The 25,353-nt window shown below is 34.2% G+C and overlaps 2 protein-coding genes across 2 annotated transcripts in view; one reads left to right on the top strand and one right to left on the bottom strand.

The window, feature by feature from the left end:
* DNAJC14 (DnaJ heat shock protein family (Hsp40) member C14) overlaps positions 1-25,353 on the bottom strand; it is a 1,080,043-nt gene that overhangs the window by 146,705 nt on the left and 907,985 nt on the right. The gene's annotated exons all lie outside the window — the stretch shown is intronic.
* Positions 733-1,671, top strand: LOC126022995 (olfactory receptor 6C2-like). Its single transcript, XM_049784035.1, has one exon. It carries the CDS (start codon positions 733-735, stop codon positions 1,669-1,671), a length of 939 nt encoding a protein of 312 aa, XP_049639992.1.

The raw sequence follows: 25,353 nt of genomic DNA on the forward strand, positions 1-25,353 counted from the left end.
CTCTGACTACTGTAAATATTCCAGCTGTAAACAGAGAAGTGAACATGATTTTTAATATAATACTTGGGCACTTTGACTAAATGCAAAATTATAGAATTACTGATAATATAGACATCCAATTCTTATTTTAAACAGGATTCTATAATTCTCCATATATGTTTCTCAGAGTTTTTCAAAGATGACAATCCCATCCACCATATATAAGTGGTATTTTGACCCCTACACTAGTTGTTTTTATCCTTCTATTGTGTAACAATATAACTTACATGAGGTGGTAATATTTTAATGCAACTTGTGAGATTATATAATGCTTGGTGAGCAGGGGTATAAGGATAGGAAGCTACCTATGAAGATCCCTTAACTATAGTATTTATACACCTGTAATTAAAAAATAATTAATTAATTAAAAAATCACTCTATTTAAAAATAATTTAAGAAGGTGAAGGTGAAATTTTGGTTCAATAAAAATAATGTAAATATGTACCTAAAATATTATTGTCAACGATATGTAAGCCACTATGATCAAAATAAAAATTATATTTAAAAAATAATAATAATATTGAGAAACTATCTCAATCATTTTCTACTCATCAGTTAGAACTAAGTATAGATATATATTCCAAGAAAAGTATATTACCTGATATTATTTGAAAATATTTAGTATATTGCATGTACTTTATTAACTTTTTCAATTTTTAATCTAACACAGGATAATCTAACAAGGAGATAAGGATGAGAAACCACACAAGACTAACAACATTCATCTTACTAGGATTAACTGATGACCCACAGCTTCAAGTTCTGATATTCATTTTCCTGCTTGTCACTTACATGTTGAGTATAACTGGAAACTTAACAATCATTACCCTCACCACTTTCCATTCTCAGATGAAATCTGCTATGTACTTCTTCCTCCAAAATTTCTCCTTCTTAGAGATCTCATTCACCACAGTCTGCGTTCCTCGATTCCTTTATAGTTTGTCTACTGGAGACAGAACCATTACGTACAATGCTTGTGTTATACAACTTTTCTTTGTCATCTTTTTCGGAGTCACTGAATTTTTTCTCCTGGCCATCATGTCCTATGACCGCTATGTAGCAATCTGCAAACCCTTGCATTATGTGACCATCATGAACAACAGAGTCTGCAGAAAACTTGTCATTTGCTGTTGGGTTGGAAGTTTATTAATCATTCTCCCTCCACTTAGCCTCGGATTAAATCTGGAGTTCTGTGACTCAAACGTCATTGACCATTTTCTTTGTGATTCATCTCCTATTCTCAAGATCTCTTGCACAGACACATGGCTCATAGAACAGATGGTCTTAGCCTGTGCTGCGATGACCTTAACTATGACTCTCCTGTGTGTAATTCTTTCCTATGTATACATCATCAAGACAATCCTAAAATTTCCCTCTGCTCAGCAAAGGAAAAAGGCTTTTTCTACCTGTTCTTCTCACATGATTGTTGTCTCAATGACTTATGGAGGTTGCCTCTTTATTTACATAAATCCTTCATCTAAAGATGAAGTGGCGATTAATAAGGGAGTGTCAATGCTCACAACTTCCATAGCCCCTATGTTAAACCCATTTATCTATACTCTGAGAAACAAGCAAGCAAAAGAAGCCCTGAGTGACTCAATAAAAAAAATTGCATTTATTCTCAAAAAATAACAACACAATGAAGTAGTATATGCGTTATCAGAAGAGGTTTCATAATAATGTCAGACTTCAATGACACTCAAAATCAAGTATCTCAAAGAAATAAAAACATTAAATAGTGACTCAAGTATCAGCCTGAGTTGTCTAGTGCACATTATTTTTGATAATTAAAATTAGCAAATTATTTTTGATGGAAAAAGACAGAAGGTAGCATTAATTATGTTCTGCATAACAATTTTAAGTAGAGGCTATTTATAGTAGTATTAATTGGCAAAAAATCTAGGTATTAATGTTATACTTTACTACCAATAATTTATGAAACTCAGACTTAATATGTCTTAAGTTTCTATTTAGTATATTTACTGTTTTCAAAATACCCCAATAAATATATAAGAGTTTTGATTTATCTGTTCATATGTATCATTATCAATTCATTGTTCTTCCTTTCAAAACAAAGATACTGGCTTCCAACTCTTGTTAAAAGATTTTGAACAACCAACCATATTTCACCTCTAACATAGGATAAAATTATTTAGCATATAAATCATGATTGTTTCTTATAAACTGTGATACAAATCTTGATAGATATCACATATCTATTCATAATCATATATCTAGACATACTTTAAGCATATTGCTAGATAGGTCATCCTCAGAAATTATTGCTTAATTAAATGTTTGAAAAACTACCCATGCAGAAAAGAATGTACCATATTATCAAACGGGAATGATATGGAGAGTATCAGACTGAATGAATTGAGAGAATGAGGAACAGACATAGAATAGTCTCACTCATATGTGTGATATAAAGAAATATAGTAGGGGAATAACTATGCTAAAAACAGCAAAAATGTAATGAAGAGCAGCAAAGTTCATCCTTAGCAGGAAACTTTTAAGGAAGGGGTCATTATGACAATAACAAAAGGAAGGAACAACTCTAAATGAGGATGGATGTTGAATAAAAGTAAAGTAATTAGCAGAATATTCTATCAGTGACAGTATTGAAACCACTGTGTCTAAATGGGGAGTGGATAAAACAAAGTGTCTGTTATAGAGGAAGAATAGAAGACAAGAGAAAGACTGGTGAGATATTGGTGGAGGGAAGTAAAAACTGATGAAGAGATCGCTGTTGGAGAATTGTTTGCCAAAAACTCAATAATGAATTACTGTGATTCTAAGTGATGTAAAAAATTATGAGATAAAAAATAGGACAATTTAATGTTAGTGACTGCACAAACTACACTAAAGTGAAAAGACCTGACAGGAATTTAAACATATATTTACAATTTTTTTGTGTTAGGGTGTCATATGTGATAATGTTCTAGTGCTATTTTGGCTCTGAACTCATATATAAAAACAGAAGCCAGAGAAAAACTTGTATTTCGCCCTAATGCAAGGTGTCTTATACTTTATTAGGTCCCTGAAACATCTATTACAAAAGTTATTGTGAAAACAAGTGACATAAATCAAGTAAAATTCATTGAAAACTTTTGTTTTTATTTTTGGGGTGGCACACCCGTTTGATGCTCAGGGGTTGCTCCTGTCTATGCGCTCAGAAGTCGCCCCTGGCTTGGGGGTATCATCTGAGACACCAGGGGATCGAACCGCGGTCGGTCCTAGGCTTACGTGTAGCTCCACCTCTCTGGCACCTGGAAAAAAATTTTAAATGCAAGTTATATATTAATTTAAAATCAGTAAGATAAAAGGATAAAGATGTAAATGTCAGTATTCACCAGGATACATCCCAATTCTCTTAACGTATGTTTGACATTTCTCAGTGTCAAGTGTATGCTTTTCTCTAATAATTTATTCAAGATTCTTGTTGGTTATAAAAATGTTTATCTTTATTTTTGTATTTTTAAATGAATCTTTTCAGTCTTCATTTATCACAATACATGTTACTGTGTGTGAAATCTTTATTGCTTCCTTCCCATATTTATACCTCATTTTACAATACTTTTAATCCCACCTCTCCATTTTTTTGGAGCTTCTTTAATTTTCTCTGTAATATAAAAACCATTTTCTATGGTAGGGAAATGCAATTGAACAAAAAATTTACTAACAAAATTAAACCTATAATATTCTTTAAACCTTAATTCTACATGCTCTAAGACTGCCAAATTCAACTTTATTATGTCAAACCAAATAAAAACTCATAACGTTGTGCCAACATAAAATAGCATTAAACAAATAAGCTTGAGTGAAAGAATATAGTGTCCAATTTCTATTGATTACTATTGACTATTTGGACAATTTTAAAGATAATGTATTCAGGAGACAAAATAGTTAGGGGGAAATCAGGCATTGTCTTCCATGGAGCTGGCCTGGTTTGATTCCTTTGGTCCCCAACATCTTAATTGACTCTCCAACTTCAATAATGAGTAACCCTTGAGTACAGAGTACAGTAATAAGTACAGAGCCAGCAATAAATTCTAAGATCAGTATATGTCCAAAGCATCATCTTTATCATCATCATCTTCATCATCATAGTAATTATATAAATAAATACACAAACTTAAGTATTTACTGTGGGATTATACTTGCTCTACTCAAAATCAGTAAGATGATACATTTTCAGATGATTTTAGTTGGTTTTATTTTCTCCACTTCTTTTTGTTTTTGTTTTGGGGCCACACCCGGTAACTCTCAGAGGTTATTTCTGGCTCTTCACTCAGAATTTGCTCCTGGCTTAGAGGACCATATGGAACACCAGCAATAAAACCCAGGTCTGTCCTGGGTAAGCCATGTGCAAGGTAAATGCCCTACAGCTGTGCTGTCACTCCAGCCCCTATTTTATCTACTTCTATAAAGAATTTTATAGCAATGTTTTGAATGAAAATTGTATTTTAACATTTAAGTTTGGTCCTATATATTCCTACATCTATTTTATTTAGTTTTACACTAAGTAATATTTGAAACAAATCTTTATATTACTTATCATTATGGTTCATATTAATGTTATGATCTCATTTCAAACACTTTCATGGTGATATATCCACTTTCCCCTCCTTGTTCTTTTAATAGGCTTAAGAATCAAACTAACTTAAATTAACACAATAGAAAAGCATATAGATTTTATTCAAAATTCTCATGTGCACAAGATCTAAAGAAAAGGGCCAGAGTAGTGGCACAAGTGGTAGGGCATTTGTCTTATACACACTAAGCTAGGACAGACTGCAGTTTTCCCCCCGTGTCCCATATGGTCCCCCAAGCCAGGAGCAATTTCTTAGTGCATAGCCAGAAGTAACTCCTGGGCATCAACAGGAGTGACCCAAAAAGAAAAAGTCTACCAAAAAAGAGATCTAATGAAATTTTAACAGAAACAAATATCTGATAGATAAATAATAAATTAATGAGAAACTGAGAAGACAAATTAGTTTTTCTTTGGATTAATAAAGAGCAAGTATCTGACACTAATACAGTAACTTAAAATTCTGTAAGAAAACAAACTGAAGTCTAGTGACAACAACTTGTAACTGGTTGCCTGATGAATGAAGAAGCACAGAATTAGATGGAACAAAAGATTCAAAAGATACACAAGTAGGGATGAGAAGGTTTGTGCACTTGCCGTGAGTACAGTAAACCTGGATCTGGTATATTCCAAAGTATCACAGTCATTTTCTACTCCTGATAAATTCTGTCTAGCCCTAATACAGATTAAAATGTGCATAAGAACATCTTTAGAGGATATAAACATGTTCTTGTACATATTTTCAAGTAGAGAATATATCAAACTTTACTAAAATGAATTTTCAGTATGTGATAATTATTTTATAAAGTTTTCTCCGAATAGATCATTGAATAAAAATTATTTATGAAAGAGATAACTTGATAATTCTTGTCATCTTGTCTTCAAGGACACAAGAGCCAAAGAAGCCTTTGTTAATGTATTTGCTTTGGGCAATAAATTTCCATAAATATTATTAGTGTCTTTAGTGTTAAATCATCAATGACCTTTTCTATTTGTTCATTCAATTGAAAAGTCAAGGTTGTATTGTTTACTAACTTGCTTCTGGCCCTAATAATGTTATAGATATGTTATATTTTAGACCTTTTGTAGTAATGACTAATTTGCTTTAGAAAGTTTAAAAAAGAATCTCTTTGTTTTATGTAATTTTTGAATATGGATGTGAGCAATAGGAAAAAGAGTGCCAAGTAAAAAATTGAATAAATTTATCATTTCAACCAAGTGACTTTTTAAATTACTGTTTTTAAACTAGTTGATAAGTTATATTTCCCATCATACAACTGTAGTCATAATTTTATCAGAGAAAAATGATTATATTGGCATCAAATCATGTTATAAACATAATATAAGCATGATATAGATAGATCATTCACTTATATAAAAAGTCATATTTACAAATAGTAAAGCAGGTAAGGTTCTTTTTCTTTCCTTTTTTTTTTTTTTGGAAGTGGGGAATTTGAGACACACCTGGTTACACTCAAGATTTTTCCTAAATTTCAAATCAAAAATTACTCCTGGCAGTCTCAGTGGACCATATTGGATGCCCAGGATAAAACATGGTTCAGTCATTTGCAAGGTAAAAACCCTAAACACTAAGTTATCACTTAGGTCCCATCAAGAGGTTGGGCTTTGAAAGTGGTTGACCTTTGTTTGATTCTTGCACTGTATATAATCTCATGAGCAATGCCAGTATATCCTGATAACCAAGTAAGTAAAAATATATAAAACTTTAGTAAATAAGTGAGATAATGAAGAATATTCATATAGAAATAACCAGCAATGACATACAAATCTAAAAATATAAAATAATGTAATTCATTTGTATAAATGCATGTTATACAATCATTCCAGACCTGAATTAACATAGTTTTTAGAAATTCCTGACTCTTCAAAATATTTAAAAGAAAACTAAACAGAAGTAAGCTGATTGTGTTATTAAATATTAATTTATTGACTTTATTCATATAAAACTGTGTATAATATTCTATGGAAATAAATGTATCTTTATCATTGAAAAATGTCCATACCATTTGAGCTGACTAAGAAATAATTATGTGTACTAGTAGATAAGGAATAGGGGTGGGAGTATGTAGAGAACATAAATTAATTTTTCAGTTTCAACTTTAAACTAATAATATTTATTGGACATAGCCCTAGATTTCTTTGAATGCTTTCTATTTCCAGACAATCATGTACTTAGATATTTATTTTAAATATTGTTGATTACCATTCTGTGTGCTAACAGTAGGATTTTTGCAAACCATCAAATGTAACTATTCTCATACATCAGAATAAATACAGTGCTATACAATACAAACTAAGCAAATCTAATCAGAAATTACAGTGAGTCACATTAAAATAGAATATATTCAATTACCACAATAGTAACTAATTCTGAATTTGTATGGACAGAGGGAATTTCTATTTTTTTTTAATTTGTTTGTTTTGAGACTACACTGGGTGATACTCAGGGATTACAACTGAATCTGCACTCAAAAATCGCTCCTGGCAGGATCAGGGGACCTTATAGGATGCCAGGGATCCAATCTAGGTTGGCCATGTGCAAGGAAGGCAAACATTTTACCTGCTGAAATATTTCTCTAGCTACAATTTCTCAACAGAAGTTTATAGCATAAAATGAAATTTAAAGAAACATGTATGGGGAAGGAGTGGTAAGGCTTGCCTTGCACATGGCCAACACTGCACAGAGCCCAGTTGGATTCCTGGAAACCTATATGGTCTCCTGGCAGATGATCTGGACAACAAGTTCCAATTTTTATCTTTCTATGTCTCACTTTTGTGTTTCCTCAACCTTAAAACACCTATGCACTACTTTTTACAAAAGTTTCCTTATAAGAAATCTTCACGACTGAACTCTGCTGGATCTCAGATGCCAGCACCCTTATGCCTGCCTGTCCTGCATTTTCGGCCTGATTTCACCCTGGGTGCGGCTCATCTGCAGCCTGCCTTCCCGTGAGCCTTCCGGGGAGCCTGCCTTCCCGTGAGCCCTCTGTGGAGATGAGTCGATACGCCCAAAAAAGGAGGAACCACTGAATTCTGCTGGATCTCAGATGCCAGCACCCTTCTGCCTCTCTACTCTGCTGTCCTGCATTTTCGGCCTGATTTCACCCTGGGTGCGGCTCATCTGCAGCCTGCCTTCCTGTGAGCCTTCCGGGGAGCCTGACTTCCCATGAATCTTCCGTGGAGGTGAGTCGATACGCCCAGAAAGGGAGGAGCCACTGAACTCCGCTGGATCTCAGATGCCAGCACCCTTCTGCCTCTCTACTCTGCTGTCCTGCATTTTCGGCCTGATTTCATCCTGGGTGCGGCTCATCTGCCAGCCTGCCTTCCCGTGAGCCTTCCGTGGAGGTGAGTCCACACACCCAGAAAGGGAGGAACCAGAGGAACACGGTTGCTCCGCTCCCCTTCGCGACAGTACACATCATTTAGCCGATGAATACAATCACAACACGTAGAAAAACCCGCAATACTAGTGTGACAATGGGGAAACAACACGGGCCAGCGCCAGACATAGAGAATGAAGATGGCAACTCTGATGACGTGAGCCTGACCAACCACCTACTCAGTCTCTCAGATAAGGAGTTTAGAGTTGCAATATGGAACATGTTCAAAGAACTTAAACAAAGTATAGAAGAGAACACTAATAAGAATCAGGAGAATATGAAGATAGAAATGAGAAAACTCCAAACAGAAATTTCAGATCAAATAACAGGTCTGAAAAACTCAGTAGATGAATTGAAGAAAAACATGGTTGAGATTTCCCACAGGTTAACAGCAGCTGAGGATAGAATCAGTACACTGGAAGATGAGATGCATAACAATTACATACAGCAGAAGAAGTTGGAAAAAAGCCTCAAAGCAAATGATCAAACAATGGAAAAATTACTCAAAGAATGGGAACAGATGAAAATAGAAGTCTATGATAAGCTCAACAGAAACAACTTAAGAATCATTGGAGTCCCAGAGACTCAGGAAGAAAATCTCCAGGAAGAATCAACAGTCAAGAACATCATTAAAGAGAAACTAGCAGAGCTAATGAATACATGCAATCAAATCCTGCATGCCCGAAGAGTGTCAACTAAAAGAGACCCCAGAAAAAACACCCCAAGACACATCCTAGTCACAATGACGAATCCCATAGATAGAGACAGAATTCTGAAAGCAGCAAGATCGAAAAGAGAAATTACATTCAAGGGAACATCCTTGAGATTTACTGTAGACCTGTCACCAGAAACACTCAAGGCCAGAAGGCAGTGGTGGGACATAGTGACAAAACTCAATGAAATAAATGCTTCACCTAGAATACTGCACCCAGCAAAACTCACTTTCAGGTTTGAAGGAACAATACATAGTTTCACAGACAAACAACAGCTCAAAAACTTCACAGATTCAAAAGCATTCTTAAAAGAAAAATTGAACGGCATACTTTAAGACAAGGCTTACCAACAGACACACCAAACTTTAATATAAAGATGGCACTAACTCCCAGGACAATTCTTTCTCTCAATGTCAATGGACTAAATGCACCAGTTAAGAGACACAGAGTGGCTAAATGGATCAAAAAACTCAATCCAACCTTCTGCTGCCTACAAGAAACGCACCTGAATAGTCAGAACAAACATAGACTCAAAATAAAAGGCTGGAGGAAAATCATCCAAGCAAACAATACCCAAAAAAAAGCAGGAGTGGCCATACTAATATCAGATAATGCAAACATTATACTTAGGAAAGTTGTAAGGGACAAAGATGGACATTTTGTATTAATCAAGGAATATGTACAGCAGGAAGAAATAACCCTCCTAAACATATATGCACCGAATGAGGGGCCAGCAAAATATTTAATACAACTGTTGACAAATCTGAAAAATAATATCAATAACAACACAATAATGTGGGAGACCTCAACACGGCATTGTCAACACTAGACAGGTCAACCAGACTGAAACCCAACAAGAATATACTAGACCTGAGGAGAGAAATGGAAGAAAGAGGCCTAGTAGATATATACAGGACACTCCACCCCCAGAAGCCTGGATACACATTTTTCTCTAATGTACATGGGACATTCTCCAGGATAGACTACATGTTAGCATATAAAACATACCTCCATAATATCAAGAGGATAGAAATTTTGCAGGCTGCCTTTGCTGACCACAAAGTCCTGAAATTATATATGAACTACAAAGGGACACAGAAGAAAAATTTTAACACCTGGAGGTTAAATAGCCTCATACTGAATGATCAGTGGGTCCGAGATAAAATCAAAGAGGAAATCAAAACCTTCCTGAAAACAAATGACAATGGAGACACAAACTATCAGAACCTATGGGACACAGCAAAAGCAGTACTGAGAGGAAAATTTATAGCTTTGCAAGCACACATCAGGAAAGAAGAAGGGGCATACCTGAATAGCTTAATGATGCAGCTCATAGAATTAGAAAGTGCTCAACAAAAGGATCCAAAAATAGGGAGGCAGAAGGAAATATCAAAGCTGAGAGCAGAAATCAATGACGTGGAAACCCGAAAAACCATCCAAAAGATCAACGAAAGCAGAAGTTGGTTCTTTGAAAAAATAAACAAGATTGATAGACCACTGGCAAAACTAACAAAGAAAGAAAGAGAGAGAAACTTGATAACTCGTATTAGGAATGAAAAAGGAGAGATCACTACTGATATGGTAGATATACAAAGGATAATCAGAAACTACTTTGAGAAACTCTATGCCACTAAAAATGAAAACCTGGAAGAAATGGATAAATTCTTGGACTCTTATAATCTTCCACGATTGAATGAAGAGGATGTAGCATATCTAAACACACACATTACTATTGAGGAAATTAAGAAAGTAATCAAATGTCTGCCCAAAAACAAAAGCCCAGGCCCAGATGGATTTACTAATGAATTTTTTCAAACCTTTCAAGAGGAACTACTACCAATCCTGGCAAGACTCTTTCATGAAATTGAAAAAACAGGAAAACTTCCAAATAGCTTTTATGAAGCCAACATCACCTTGATACCTAAACCAGACAGAGATGCTATGAAAAAAGAAAATTACAGACCAATATCGCTGATGAATACAGATGCAAAGATCTTCAACAAAATTCTGGCAAATAGGATTCAATGCCTCATTAAGAAGATCATCCACTACGATCAAGTAGGTTTCATTCCAGGAATGCAAGGCTGGTTTAACATCCGTAAATCTATCAACATAATACACAACATCAACAGCAAGAAAAATAAAAATCACATGATCATATCAATCGACGTAGAGAAAGCATTTGACAAGGTCCAACACCCATTCTTGATCAAAACTCTCAGCAAGATGGGAATGGAAGGAACCTTTCTCAATATAGTTAAGGCCATCTACCACAAGCCAGAGGCAAATATTGTCCTCAATGGAGAAAAACTGAAAGCCTTTCCTCTAAATTCTGGCACAAGACAAAGCTGTCCTCTCTCACCACTCCTATTCAACATAGCACTGGAGGTACTTGCTATAGCGATTAGGCAAGAAAAAGATATCAAGGGAATCCAGATAGGAAAGGAAGAAGTCAAGCTCTCACTGTTTGCAGATGACATGATACTCTACTTAGAAAACCCCAAAGACTCTACCAAAAAAGCTTCTAGAAACAATAGACTCATATAGCAAGGTGGCAGGCTACAAAATTAACACACAAAAATCAATGGCCTTTCTATACACCAATACTAATAAGGAAGAAATGGACATTAAGAAAACAACTGCATTCACTATAGTGTCACACAAACTCAAATATCTTGGAATCAACTTGACTAAAAATGTGAAGGACCTATACAAAGAAAACTATAAAACTCTGCTCCAAGAAATAAGAGAGGACACGCGGAAATGGAAACACATACCCTGCTCATGGATTGGCAGGATTAACATCATTAAAATGGCAATACTCCCCAAAGCACTGTACAGATTTAATGCGATCCCCCTAAAGATACCCATGACATTCTTCAAAGAAGTGGATCAGGCACTTTTGAAATTTATTTGGAACAATAAACACCCTCGAATAGCTAAAGCAATCATTGGGAAAAAGAATATGGGAGGAATTACTTTCCCCAACTTTAAACTTTACTACAAAGCAATAGTTATCAAAACTGCATGGTATTGGAATAAGGACAGGCCCTCAGATCAGTGGAATAAGCTTGAATACCCAGAGAATGTTCCCCAGACATACAATCACCTAATTTTTGATAAAGGAGCAAAAAATCCTAAATGGAACAAAGAAAGCCTCTTCAACAAGTGGTGTTGGCACAACTGGGTAGCCACTTGCAAAAAATTGAACTTAGACCCCCAGCTAACATCATGTACAAAGGTAAAATCCAAATGGATTAAAGACCTCGATATCAGACCCCAAACCATAAGATATATAGAACAACACGTAGGTAAAACACTCCAGGACATTGAGGCTAAAGGCAACTTCAAGGAAGAAACTGCACTCTCCAAGCAAGTGAAAGCAGAAATTAACAGATGGGAATATATTAAGCTTAGAAGCTTCTACACCTCAAAGGAAATAGTGCCCAAGATACAAGAGCCACCCACTGAGTGGGAGAAACTATTCACCCAATACCCATCAGATAAGGGGCTAATCTCCAAAATATACAAGGCACTGACAGAACTTTACAAGAAAAAATCAAAATATGGGGAGAAGAAATGAACAGACACTTTGACAAAGAAGAAATACAGATGGCCAAAAGACACATGAAAAAGTGCTCAACATCACTAATCATCAGGGAGATGCAAATCAAAACAACAATGAGATACCACCTCACACCCCAGAGAATGGCACACATCACAAAGAATGAGAATAAACAGTATTGGCGGGGATGTGGGGAGAAAGGAACTCTTATCCACTGCTGGTGGGAATGCCGTCTAGTTCAACCTTTATGGAAAGCGATATGGGATTCCTCCAAAAACTGGAAATCGAGCTCCCATACGATCCAGCTATACCACTCCTAGGAATATACCCTAGGAACACAAAAATACAATGCAAAAACCCCTTCCTTACACCTATATTCATTGCAGCACTATTTACCATAGCAAGACTCTGGAAACAACCAAGATGCCCTTCAACAGACGAATGGCTAAAGAAACTGTGGTACATATACACAATGGAATATTATGCAGCTGTCAGGAGAGATGAAGTCATGAAATTTTCCTATACATGGATGTACACGGAATCTATTATGCTGAGTGTAATAAGTCAGAGAGAGAGAGAAAAACGCAGAATGGTCTCACTCATCTCTGGGTTTTAAGAAAAATGAAAGACATTCTTGCAATAATAATTTTCAGACACAAAAGAGAAAAGAGCTGGAAGTTCCAGCTCACCTCAGGAAGCTCACCACAAAGAGTGATGAGTTTAGTTAGATAAATAACTACATTTTGAACTGTCCTAATAATGAGAATGTATGAGGGAAATTGAGAACCTGTTTAGAGTACAGGCGGGGGTCGGGTGGGGAGGAGGGAGACTTGGGACATTGGTGATGGGAATGTTGCACTGGTGATGGGTGGTGTTCTTTATATGATTGAAACCCAAACACAATCATAAAAAAAAGAAAAAAAAAAAGAAAAAAAAATCTTCACAACACTTTGTATTCCCAGATATTTATACAGCAAGCACAACAACAGGAAACTGAATCATTACTTATAAAGTTTGTGTCATCCAAGTGTTTTATTTTTCACTGATTTCATTGCAATAACAGAATTTAATATGTAAGATGCCATGTCCTCTGACCACTAATGGACCATTTGCAAGGCTCTGCAATATGTCACCATCATGATTCATAGAGTCTATAGGAGACTTGTTCTCTGCTCTTGGTCAGTAATATTGTTGATGATAACCTGTTCTCTAAGTTTGGGGCTAAATCTTAAATTTTGTGACTCAAATATTGTGGTTCATTTTACCTGTGATTCTTCTTCATTACTACAGGTAGCATATTCTGAAACATGATTCATTTAAATAAATGTTTCAGTTTGTGCTCTTTTGACTATCATAGTGATCATTATATGTGTGGTTTTGTCCTATGTTTATATTATTAAGATATTACTGATTTCTATTAGCCAAGCAAAGAAAATAAAGACTTTTTCACCTGTTCTTCCCATATGTCAATGGCTTCTATCACGATAGAGCATGCATCTTTATTTAGGTGAACCCTACAGAAAAAGAAGTGAACATTAACAAAGGTGGTTTCCGCTCACTTTTACTTTCCAATGATAAAACAAGTGATTTATATACTGAGAAATAAAAAGGTGAAGATAGCTTATTATGACTGAATAAAAAGAAATGCATTATTCTAAAAGACAAAATGAAAGTTATAGACATAGAAATGAATGGCTATTAATATTACATATTATATATGCCATATGTTAATATATATTATATACTATATGATTTCTAAGTGCATAGCCAGGAGTAACCCCTGAGCGTCACCAGGTGAAGCCCAAAAACCAAAAAGGAAAAAAAAAGAAAAGAAAAATATTGATAACTATATATTATGCTATTAGTAAATTGAGTTCAATGCCAGAAATTTTTGTAGAATTAACTCAGCTAATTCCAGTATTAAACTTTTCCTTTACATAATAAATTGTATCAAATAAAACCTGCTGCACTTTTTTTTTCAAAATTGTGACAGATTGCAAAAAGTTAATATCCCTGGTTAAGAATGTTGAAGTAACATCATAAATGAGGACCTAAAATCGGCATTTAATGTCTTACCAATGGAATTCAAAGAATCACTAACCAAAAAGAAATAAGAAATCCATAGATGAACAATTCAGCCAACTAAAAACACTATCAGAAGATGAAACAATCCATAAAAATGGAACAGAAGTAAAAAACATGATAGCAAGCCACAGTAGCAGAATTACATAGACAATCATATGAATGAACTTGAAATAAAATGCAAGCCAGTAACAGTAAATAAATCACTAAAGACACAAAACATTAGAAGACAATGTAAGATAATTAACAAGGACATAAGTAATAATCTACTGTTAGTGGCATTGACACAGAAAATAAGCCACATAATAAAGGGGTACAAGAATGGGTTCAGGAGATTCAGCACTCAAGCAAGGAATTCAACCACCTAAGCTTTCTGCTCCTAAGAAGGAACACAGCTCAGTGGAAGAAGACCAAAGAATAAAAATCTGCCTTCCTCAGACTCATGCTTTTATTGACAAAAATTAGGCCCTTCCCTATGGTGGGAGAAGAATACCAAGTAGGGAATTAATTCAATATACCATCACTAGATCACACCCTAGGGTGGAGTATACATTTTGATTAGGGTAGGACAAGGTAGACCAACATCTACCCCTAATTGGCTTTATAGAAAAAGAAAATGGTTTACATCCCATGATTCTAAGATTATGACATATGCCTCTAAAGATAAAGGTTGGCAATATTTTGCATAGATGTAGCAAATATTGGGAACACACACACACACAAAAAAAACTTTTGGCCCCAAAACAGGGCTTCTCCTCCCATGAAACATCCTGTTTTAGTGCCATTCACATGTTTCAGGCATTGTAATTTGTCTAACTCCAAAGTATTTCTTAAAGATCCTGGGAAAGTTTCTCCTCAAACACAGTTTGAGTTGTAAGGTGGCCTTGAGCTTGTCATCTTCTGTAGGAATGTCCTGTTTGAAGGGGGTCTGTCCCATCCCTCTTCCTTGTTTGGAGAAACTCAGAATATCAGAACTTTTCTAAATATAGATAGGAGAGATCAGACTATAGCCATTTGGTGCAGATCCAGGGTCTGTACTGGTATATTTTCAATTCCTAGTGTAGATTCAGAGAACTGTTCTGGTCCCAAGGTTCAGGGGTAAACATCTAATGTCCAAGTCAAGTAACCAAGGCAATTGTTCAGCGTAAAAGGCCCCATTTAGCAGGAAATTACTGAGTCTTCATTCCTAATGGATAATAACTCCTCTTATTTTCTAATATTTTCCAATTTTAATGTGCTTATGCAAAAGGAAAGTGCAATGCTCCATAGAGTGTGCGTGTATGTGTATATATATACATATATATATGTATATATATATATATGTATATTAAAGAGATACACTTAAAAAGTGTACAAAGAGGTTATGCATATCCCCTAAGTCTTTTGAGATAGTCTGAGTAAAGTAGACAAATTCTGGAACCTAAATGCAGTCCACAACACAATGTTGTGGAGTCTGGAAAAATGGCTCACAACATTTACAGATCAGGAAATGTCCTAAACCAGAGGGTCTCTCAATAGCTGAAACCAGTTGTAAATAATAGTCATTGGTGAAATGAGTGGTAAAAATTTAACACCGAGAACGCATCAGCAACAATGGTCTGCCTGCCTTCTTCTTTGAGCATGACTTGCAGTTCAAGGACCCAAGTGACAGCAGCAGCAGCCAAAATGATGACATAAAGCAGGAGACCATCATGTACGATGAACCACGAAGAGGATCATGAGCATGTCACCTGCTAGTGGTGCTGCCTAAATTCCACTTTCTTTGCAGTGGGTGGTCTGCAGCAAGTTCAGCTGGGTTGATTTATATAGATTCTACAAAATTTTTTTTTCGGGCGGGAGGAAGGAGGGAGGGGAGGAGGGAGGGGGAGCAGATTTTACAAACTTATACGGGAATAGAACCATAAACACCAGCACAACCACTGCAGCAGCCGTGCATCACCTTCTTCTTGGGAAAAAATGGGCATATACAAGAAAAGAAGGCTAAATACAATATGAACAGACTTTGAATATAATATGGATGAACATTAAACATAGAGGTGGCCCCATACACACATAGCCGAACAAAGGATCATACCATAGAAAAATGGACCCAAGTAGAATGGGTAAAAGTGCTTCAAAATATAAAGACCGCATGTCAGATGAAAGGATTTCAACATCCTTGGAGTAGTCAGTATGGATGAAGGGAAACTGCTGAAAAAAAGGCTTAATATTTTAGAACACCCAGAGAACATTTTTAAACAATGATAATATTTAGGACTAGGAAACTAAGTGATATGGTGATGAGCACCGCAAAAAGAGTCTATGGCTTCAGATGCCTTATCAATGGATCATTTTAGAGAGGGATATTAGAATATATAGGCAGATTAAAATCAAATAAAAGATGATTTAAAATATTTACTAAGTCATCACAATGAACACTGTATTAGGAGACCAGAAAATATCACTGTAATGTGAAACTAGGGTATCCAAATTATATCTCCATAGATCACTATTTACAGATCCATTAATATTATTGCAAACATACCAGAATATAAATTAAGACACTGAAACATTCTAATAATGAGCACTATAGTAGGATTTCACATCCTGTAGCTGTTTTTCTGCTGATAAAAACATTAAATGTTAGAAATTAATATAGACATATATAAAAAGCATCCAGTTAAACATCCACTAATTTAAATAGCTAAATTTATAGCAAGTTTCCTTAAAATATAAAAATGAATATATGTTGCTGGAGATTTTACGAATGAGTTAGATATTTCTATCATCAAATATAAACCAATGTGGGTTTTTTTTTTTGCTGTATTATTACAATAGGCTCTGCGATGACCATTTTCCATTTCACCATAATTGTTCAAAACAGAGAAAAATGTGTACTCTTGTTAGGAGTTAGAGTCCATAGTATACTGTGATATATCAAGGTTTTCTAAAGGAAAGTCCACATCAGTCTATAGTTTTTCCATCTTCTTGAAATCGAAGAAGAATTATTTCAAATATATTGAGTACAGATAGTAGTCTCCTAATTTCTGTCCTTTATAAGAAATCCTGCTGTGTTTCACATTGGCTCCAATACACCTTATTATTGTCTTTTAGTTCTTCTTGAAAAAATACTTTAAGGCAATCTTGCTACATGCATGTATCTGTAAATATCAAAAGAAAGGATAGATAGGTAAAGATCTCTGATGTTTTAGATTCCAGTGGTAATGAGGTATTAAATTGTAGATTTAAGCTGGCCTTAAAAAGGTAATAATAATAGACTCATTAAACTGCTTATGTCCCTGCCAGGTTATTTTATAGCTATTAAGTCAATATGATGAGCTCTATTTTCCTCTATCTGTCTATTCTGTATATAAACTTTGATCAAGTCCTGATAAAGACCTTCCATCAAGATTAGATGTTGTCTATCTGGATCCTGTTAACTATCTCCTGTAAACTGATTATCTTTCCAATGGTCATGTTAAATCTTTTGGATTGATATGCTTGTGCTGTTTTTTCCTTTTTTAATATAGTTAAGGCCATCTACCACAAGCCAATGGCAAATATTATTCTCAGTGAAGAAAAAACTAAAAAAGCATTTATACTAAATTCTAGTACAAGACAAGGCTCTCCTCTCTCGCCATATCTATTCAACTTAGTACTGTAACTACTTGCTATAGTGATTGGCAAGAAAAATATATCAAGGGCATCCAGACAGAAAAGAAAGAAGTCAGTCTCTCACTGCTTGCAAATGACATGATATTCTACTTAGAAAACTATAAAGACTCTACCAAAAAGCTTCTAAAAACAATAGATTCATAGAGCAATGTGGCAGGCTAAAAAATTAACACATAAAAGTCAACGGCCTTTTTATATACCAATAATAAGGAAGAAATGGACATTAAGAAAACCCCATTCACATTAGTGCCACATGAACTCAAATATCTTGGAGTCAACTTGACTAAAGACACGAAGGACCTATACAAAGAAAACTGCAAAACACTACTCCAAGAAATAAGAGAGGACACAAGGAAATGGAAATACATATCCTGCTCATGGATTGGCAGTACTAACATCATTAAAATAGCAATACTCCCCCAAAGCATTATACACATTTAATGCAATCCCTCTAAATATACCCATGACATTCTTCAAGAAAGTGGATCAAACATTTCTGAAATTCATTTGGAACAATAAACACCCTCGAATAACTAAAGCAATCTTGGGAAAAGGAATATGGGAGACATTACTTTCCCCAACTTTAATCTGTATTACAAAGCAATAGCTATCAAAACAACATGATATTGGAATAAAGACAGACCCTCAGATCAGTAGAATAGGCTTGAGTACTCAGAAAATGTTCCCTAGGTATACAATCACCTAATTTTTGATAAATAAACAAGAAATCCTAAATGAAGCCAGGAAAGCTTCTTCAACAAGTGGTGTTGGCACAAATGGTTACACACTTGCAAAAAAGAGAACTCAGACCCCCAACTAATACCAAGTATGAAGGTCAAATACAAATGAATTTAAGACCTTGATATCAGATCTGAAACTATAAGGTATATAGAACAACACACAGGTAAAACAAGCCATGATATGGAGACTAAAGGTATCTTTAAGGAGAAAACAGCACTCTCCAAACCAGTGGAAGCAGAGATTAACAGATGGGAATATATTAAGCTGAGAAGCTTCTGCACCTCAAAGGAAATAGTGTCCAGGATACAAGAGCCACCCAATGAGTGGGAGCGATTATTCACCTAATACCCAGCAGAAATGGGGATAATATCGAAAATATACAAGGCACTGGCAGAACTTTACAAGAAAAATCTAATCCCATCAAAAATGGGGAGAAGAAATGAATAGACACTTTGTTAAAAAAGAAATGCAAATGGCCAAAAGGCACATGAAAAGATGTTCCACATCACTAATCATCAAGGAGATGCAAATCAAAACAATATGAGGTACCATCTCACACCACAGAGATTGGCGCACATCACAAAGAATGGCAATAAGCAATAGTGGCAAGGATATGGAGAGAAAGGAACTCTTATTCACTGCTGATGGGAATGCTGTCTAGTCCAACCTTTATGGAAAGTGATATAGAGATTTCTCCAAAAGCTAGAAATTGAGCTCCCATTCGATCCAGCTGTACCATTTAGGGATATACCCTAGGATCACAAAAATACAATACAAAAATCCCTTCCTCACACCTATATTCATTGCAGCGCTATTTACAACAGCCAGAATCTGGAAACAACCAAGATGCCCTTCAGATGAATGGCTAAAGAAACTGTGGTACATATAAACAATAGAATATTATGCAGCCTTCAGGAGAGATAAAGTCATGAATTTTTCCTATACATGGATGTACATGGAATTTATTATGTTTAGTGAAATATTAGAGGGAGAGAGCTAGATGCAGAATAGTCTCCCTCATATATGGGTTTTAAGCAAAATAAGACATTTTTGCAATAATTCTCAGAGATGAAGAGGAGGGCTGGAAGGTCCAGCTCATAAAATGAAGCTCACCACAAAGAGTGGTGAGTTCAGTTAGAGAAATAACTACATTGAGTGCTATCATAACAATGTGAATGAATGAGGATAGTAGAAAGCCTGTCTAGAGTACAGGTAGGGTAAGGTGGGACGGAGGGAGATTTGGGACATTGGTAATGGAATTGTTGCACTGGTGAAGGGGCATGTTCTTTACATGACTGAAACCCAACTACAATCATATTTATAATCAAGGTGTTTAAATAAAGATATAAGAAAAAGTAACAGTGTTATCAGAAACCATTATCAGAGACCAAAAAAATGTCATTCGTGGTATTTGGAGTGGATATAATAAGAAATGTATCTTAATAAATAGTTGCTTTTCCAATAGACATGCATTATAAACAGGCAATAAATTTTACTTTTGTTAAAAGAAAAATATTAAATTAGGATAAATAAAAATAGTTGAAATATATTTATAAATATAAGATTTTAGAGAAAGCAATAAGAGAAGCACTATTTTTATCATTGTAATTACAGAAAAAAGGGTGGAAAATAATGATGATTGAAATATTTAGTGATACTTTCTACAATAGAAGGACACAATATACACACTCATCCAGGAAGCTAACAAAGTGTTCCAACACAATAAAATGAGTTCGAAAATTAGATGATACAAATCAGCATTATAAAGTGTGATGTGGGGCCTATGTAGAAAGTCTAGCAGTGACATAAAAGATGGTGACAGTGGGGCTGGCGAGGTAGCGCTAGGTGTCTGCCTTGCAAGCGCTAGCCAAGGAAGGACCAGGGTTCAATCCCCCGGCGTTCCATATCCTTCCCCCAAGACAGGGCAATTTCTGAGCGCTTAGCCAGGAGTAACTCCTGAGCATCAAACGGGTGTGGCCTGAAACAAACAAACAAACAAGAAGATGGTGACAGAAAAATTGTGGCACTTTGATGGTCGAGGTTTTTAGCAAGCAATAAGCATAACACTATTAACACTATTAAAATCCTGTTTTCTTAATAATAAAAATAAATGTAAAATACGCTCTTTTCTTTGTTTCATAAAATGATTCCTGTTTCAATCCTACTCTACTTCTGATACTAATGTTGTTTTTGTGTGTGTCTCTGAGGATAATATCCCAAGTGTTAATCTCTTTTCCTCTTGGTCCCCTAAGACTAGAATACATTATATTCCATTGGGAGTTACACTAACAGGAAAATCAAGGAAATTTTAGTTTCTTATATTTAACTGTAAATTGGCCTATTTTAAAGGATAAATTTCTGTGCTTACAATAAACCTCTCTTATAGAAAGATTATAATATCAACTCTTTCAAACTAGAGAGAGAAATGATAACTGAACTCTGTAAAGTATTTTTTCCTTGTAGTTTTCGTGCAAGGAATATAATCCCTGGGCTAAAAAATGTCAGAATTTATGTTGAAAAAATCCTCATGAGTGGTGAAAAAACTGGTAATACTGATATTACTAAACTCTGATCATATGAATAAATTCTCAAAGCTCTTAAATTTATTCGTTTTTGTTTCAAGAAATTCCTAAATAATCTCTATTCCTTTTGCTACTTGTTTCAATGAAGATCTAAAGTTACAAGACTACCAGAGACGTAAGTATTTTTGTTGTTTTTCTTGTCTTGTATGCTAAAGTAATGTTTTATTCTGAGGAGACTGATCACAGCAAAATAACTTACAAATAATAAAAGTTAATAAAAATCCTTTTCTACATATTGTACAACAAGGAACATCTAATTTAGTAAAATTTTGGTTGGAGAAATACTACAAGTAGGACACTAGAAATGAAAGTAACCAACCTGTTTTTGGTACCCAGAACCAAGTATGTCCTCCTGAGCACTGCCTGAATTTCCCTCAAATTTAATAAATTATTCAATGAAAATTCAATAAAAAGTAAAAATAGGTGAAGAGAACATTATTGGACATAAGCTTACCCTAAACTTAAAAATGTGTGTACAATGTATTTTACCTTGACTTAATTCCTGATACTTTAGCTGTTTATTCTACTTCTTATCATTTTTACTTTCTAGTCTAAACTTTATTTTAAATATTTGCCTTAATATCAATGCCAATATCTTGAGACTGTTCTATAAGATTTAATATATATATGTATGTATGTATATATATATATATCTGAGGGAAATAGAGATAATTTAAGAACATAACTAATGTTCAGTGTATTGAAGTGAATTAGGTATCTCAGAAGGAATAGATAAACTGCAATTATGAGTATTAGTTGTTCTTTTTTGCAGGTATAATTTATATCCTACCATAAGTGGAAATGCTATGTTGTATCTTTATGACCTTTAAACTAATGTGAAAAGGGGGCTCCCATTTTAAGCAAACCTTATTTTGTTCTTCCTTTACTTGACATTTCATAAACTCAATGCAGTAAGATTCCAAGAAATTATCTGCTTTGTTTTCAAAAATTAATCATTTTAATTCAGCAATTTAGTAAATGACAATATATTCAGAGAAGGATTCAAAATAGTGAATATTTGAGTAGCTGATTTTTAAGTATTAGAAATATAACTTAGTGTTTCTATTGGTCTAAGGAAAAATTGACAAATTTTGGCTATGCAAAATAATGCTACTATAAATAACTGATTCTTACTGACTCGTCAGATCTCTTACAGAAGATAATACACGGGAGGATAGTGGGATGAAGAGAAAATTAGCCAAAACAAAAGTTTAATTCAAAGGTTTGAGACATTTCAGGATGTGAATAACTATATACATCAAAACCAGAAAAGTCAACACAAGTATGGGAATGTGATATGAATTTATTTACATATAGATAAATTTTGAATAAAAACCTTTGCTGGGGAAGCATGGTAGAGAGAGAAAGGTTGCTGTGTATTATTGGTAGAGTATATTGACTCTTTTAATAGAATTGGAGTAATTAATTGAAAGTCTAAAATTCCTTTGGACAGTTTTGTAAATCAAAAAAGGTAAAAAATATGAAAGTTTAAAACTCCTTAAGTGAAAATAAATTAATGATGACTTCGTAAATAAGTGATTTTATCAAGATGATTGGGCTGTCTTCTAGGTTTTCTTTAATCTTTTGTTTTAAAAATACCAAAACAAGCATCACAGAATAAGAGGAAATCATATATTTTAACCTAGAGTGACCCAGAGAATATAAATTGGCTGTCAACTGTATTTCAGGCTAGTACTCTTAAGAACATACAACATTAAATGTATGTTGTATATGATCAGGTGATTTTATATTTTTATGGAATTCCTACTATAGTTTGCATTGTCCCCTTCTTGTTATATACATTAGCTTTGAAATAGGATAATAAACAGATAAATAGCATATTCAAAATAGGTTATTTTCCTGATAATGCCATGTACAATCCAAAGTGATGATAATGTCACTTCTTGGTCTTTGGATCATAACCTCTTATTGAGATCATAATTTTTTAGAGGTTTGAATTAAAATAAAATTTTTATGATTTGGTATCATTAGATACATTATTGGCATATTTATTTCATATGACTATATACCCAAGGTTGCATAAAGATTTCTTGAATAAATAAAAACTAAAATAGAAACAATTTAAAAACCTTTATATGAGTTATTTATACAGTTAATAATATTTGATGTAACACTTCACAAGATAAATAAGAAAACAAAATTGAAGAATTGGAAAGTTATATTAGAATTTTATTTTATGCTTATTAATATATTAATTAATTATTATTAAATATTTGTTTCAATATTAATATATTAAGTTAAGAATAATAATTTATAGTTAATAAAACAGGAAAAAGCAGATTAATTTTATAAATGAGTAGCCTATTTGTTTTGATTGGCTTTCATAGAACATGTTATCAACAAGTACAAAATATGTAATATCTTCAAATACACAGGAATTAGCAAAATAGAACACATTTAACTATGAGATATTTTAACAAATTTTGAAATATTGAATATTATGTTCTATAACCACAATAAAATTATACTCATATTAAAATTTCCAAAAATAAATAAATATAGAATCACATAATGCTTGAGATTATGCTAAATTATCCTTACAAACTATAAGTTATTTAAAAAATAAGTGGAAAATTGTACTGAGAGATATCAAATGACAAAATCAGATAACTCTATTCTTTATCATTGAATAACATACATTTTTAAATTATCTAAAATTTTAACTCAAGGAGTAAAAAATAAATTAAATAACAGGAGATGTTAAAAAAGTAAAACAACTGAAAATAATAGTAAAAAATAGTTCAACTGCTGATTCTTATTTTAATTTTTAGTTTCATTAAGTTAAATAAAATGTATCAAAAAGCTGACATAGTTAATCATAATAATTTTTCCAGACAAATAAAAGCAAAGTTACTGAAAAAAAAAGAAAAATAAAGATAAAATTGAAGAGGAGAGGAAAAAAAAGAAAGAAAAAAGAAGACATACATTAGCAAGCTCATTTGCAAAAATTATTGTATCACCAATGAAGTCATTAACACAATGGCAGAAGGTTTTAGTAAGCTCTTGTTAAATTGTGGTATTACGTTAGGGATGAAGGCATAAAACAAATGAGGTTGTCCAGAAATTAGAAGTTACAATACTATATATTTTAGCGGCATATACTCAGCTGCCAGGACTAAAAAACGATCAATTTCAAACACAGTGACTGCACTTGGTGTGATTGTAGCTTTCTCAGAAGAAGAAATATATGGGGAAGGGTGTCCACACTCACTCCAAAAATAGTCGACCTGATAGTAGACCATCAAAGGGAAGAGTAGGTGTTCAGTGATGAGGCAGGCCATCGGGAAATGATGATTCTGGATGATGGAGGCAGCAAGCGTAGCCTGAGAATTGGCCACACTACCCTTGTGATGGACAGCTTTGTGCGTGTCCTATGTAATTATAATCTTTCAATGCTCTGTTTATATAACATTTAATAAAAAGTGACTTCATGAAGCTGATCCGGTTGAACATGGAGACCATGCATTTGTGGGTATGGTTACATATGTCAGGTTTTTTTTGGAAGAAGGAAGATACTGAGGGTACTCACTCAAAAAAAGTCCCTGGAGGTATCAGTCAAACAATTGTAGAGGGTTAGTGATGAGGAAAATCACTGGAGAAAAGGAGATTCTGAGTGATGAAGGCAGCAAGCATGGCTTTGGCAAGGTGGGGGCTTGGCCCACCCTCCCCTCATGAGATGGCCAGCTTTGTGCTGCATGAGCTGGTGTCGTTATAATATTTCACTGCTCAGTTTATATTTTGTTAAAGAGAAGGTTTATAGAGCTGGCCTGGTTCAAAGTTGGCGGACTCTGATTTCTTGGATAATTAACCAAATTTGTATAATACTAGAAGAGTGAATCTAGAAAAAATAAACAAGTATTGAAATACGTTAATAAAGGAAGAAAATCACAAGAGATTCTATAGCATATTTAAAAGGTAATTGTAACAACTATTTATATACTTATAAATTACATCTTGATATATT

Source organism: Suncus etruscus, chromosome 11, assembly GCF_024139225.1.
Source record: "Suncus etruscus isolate mSunEtr1 chromosome 11, mSunEtr1.pri.cur, whole genome shotgun sequence".
Classification (NCBI taxonomy): Eukaryota; Metazoa; Chordata; class Mammalia; order Eulipotyphla; family Soricidae; genus Suncus; species Suncus etruscus.

Coding starts and splice junctions, on each gene's coding strand:
- LOC126022995 (XM_049784035.1), top strand. CDS start 733: ATGAGAAACCACACAAGACTAACAACATTCATCTTACTAGGATTAACT.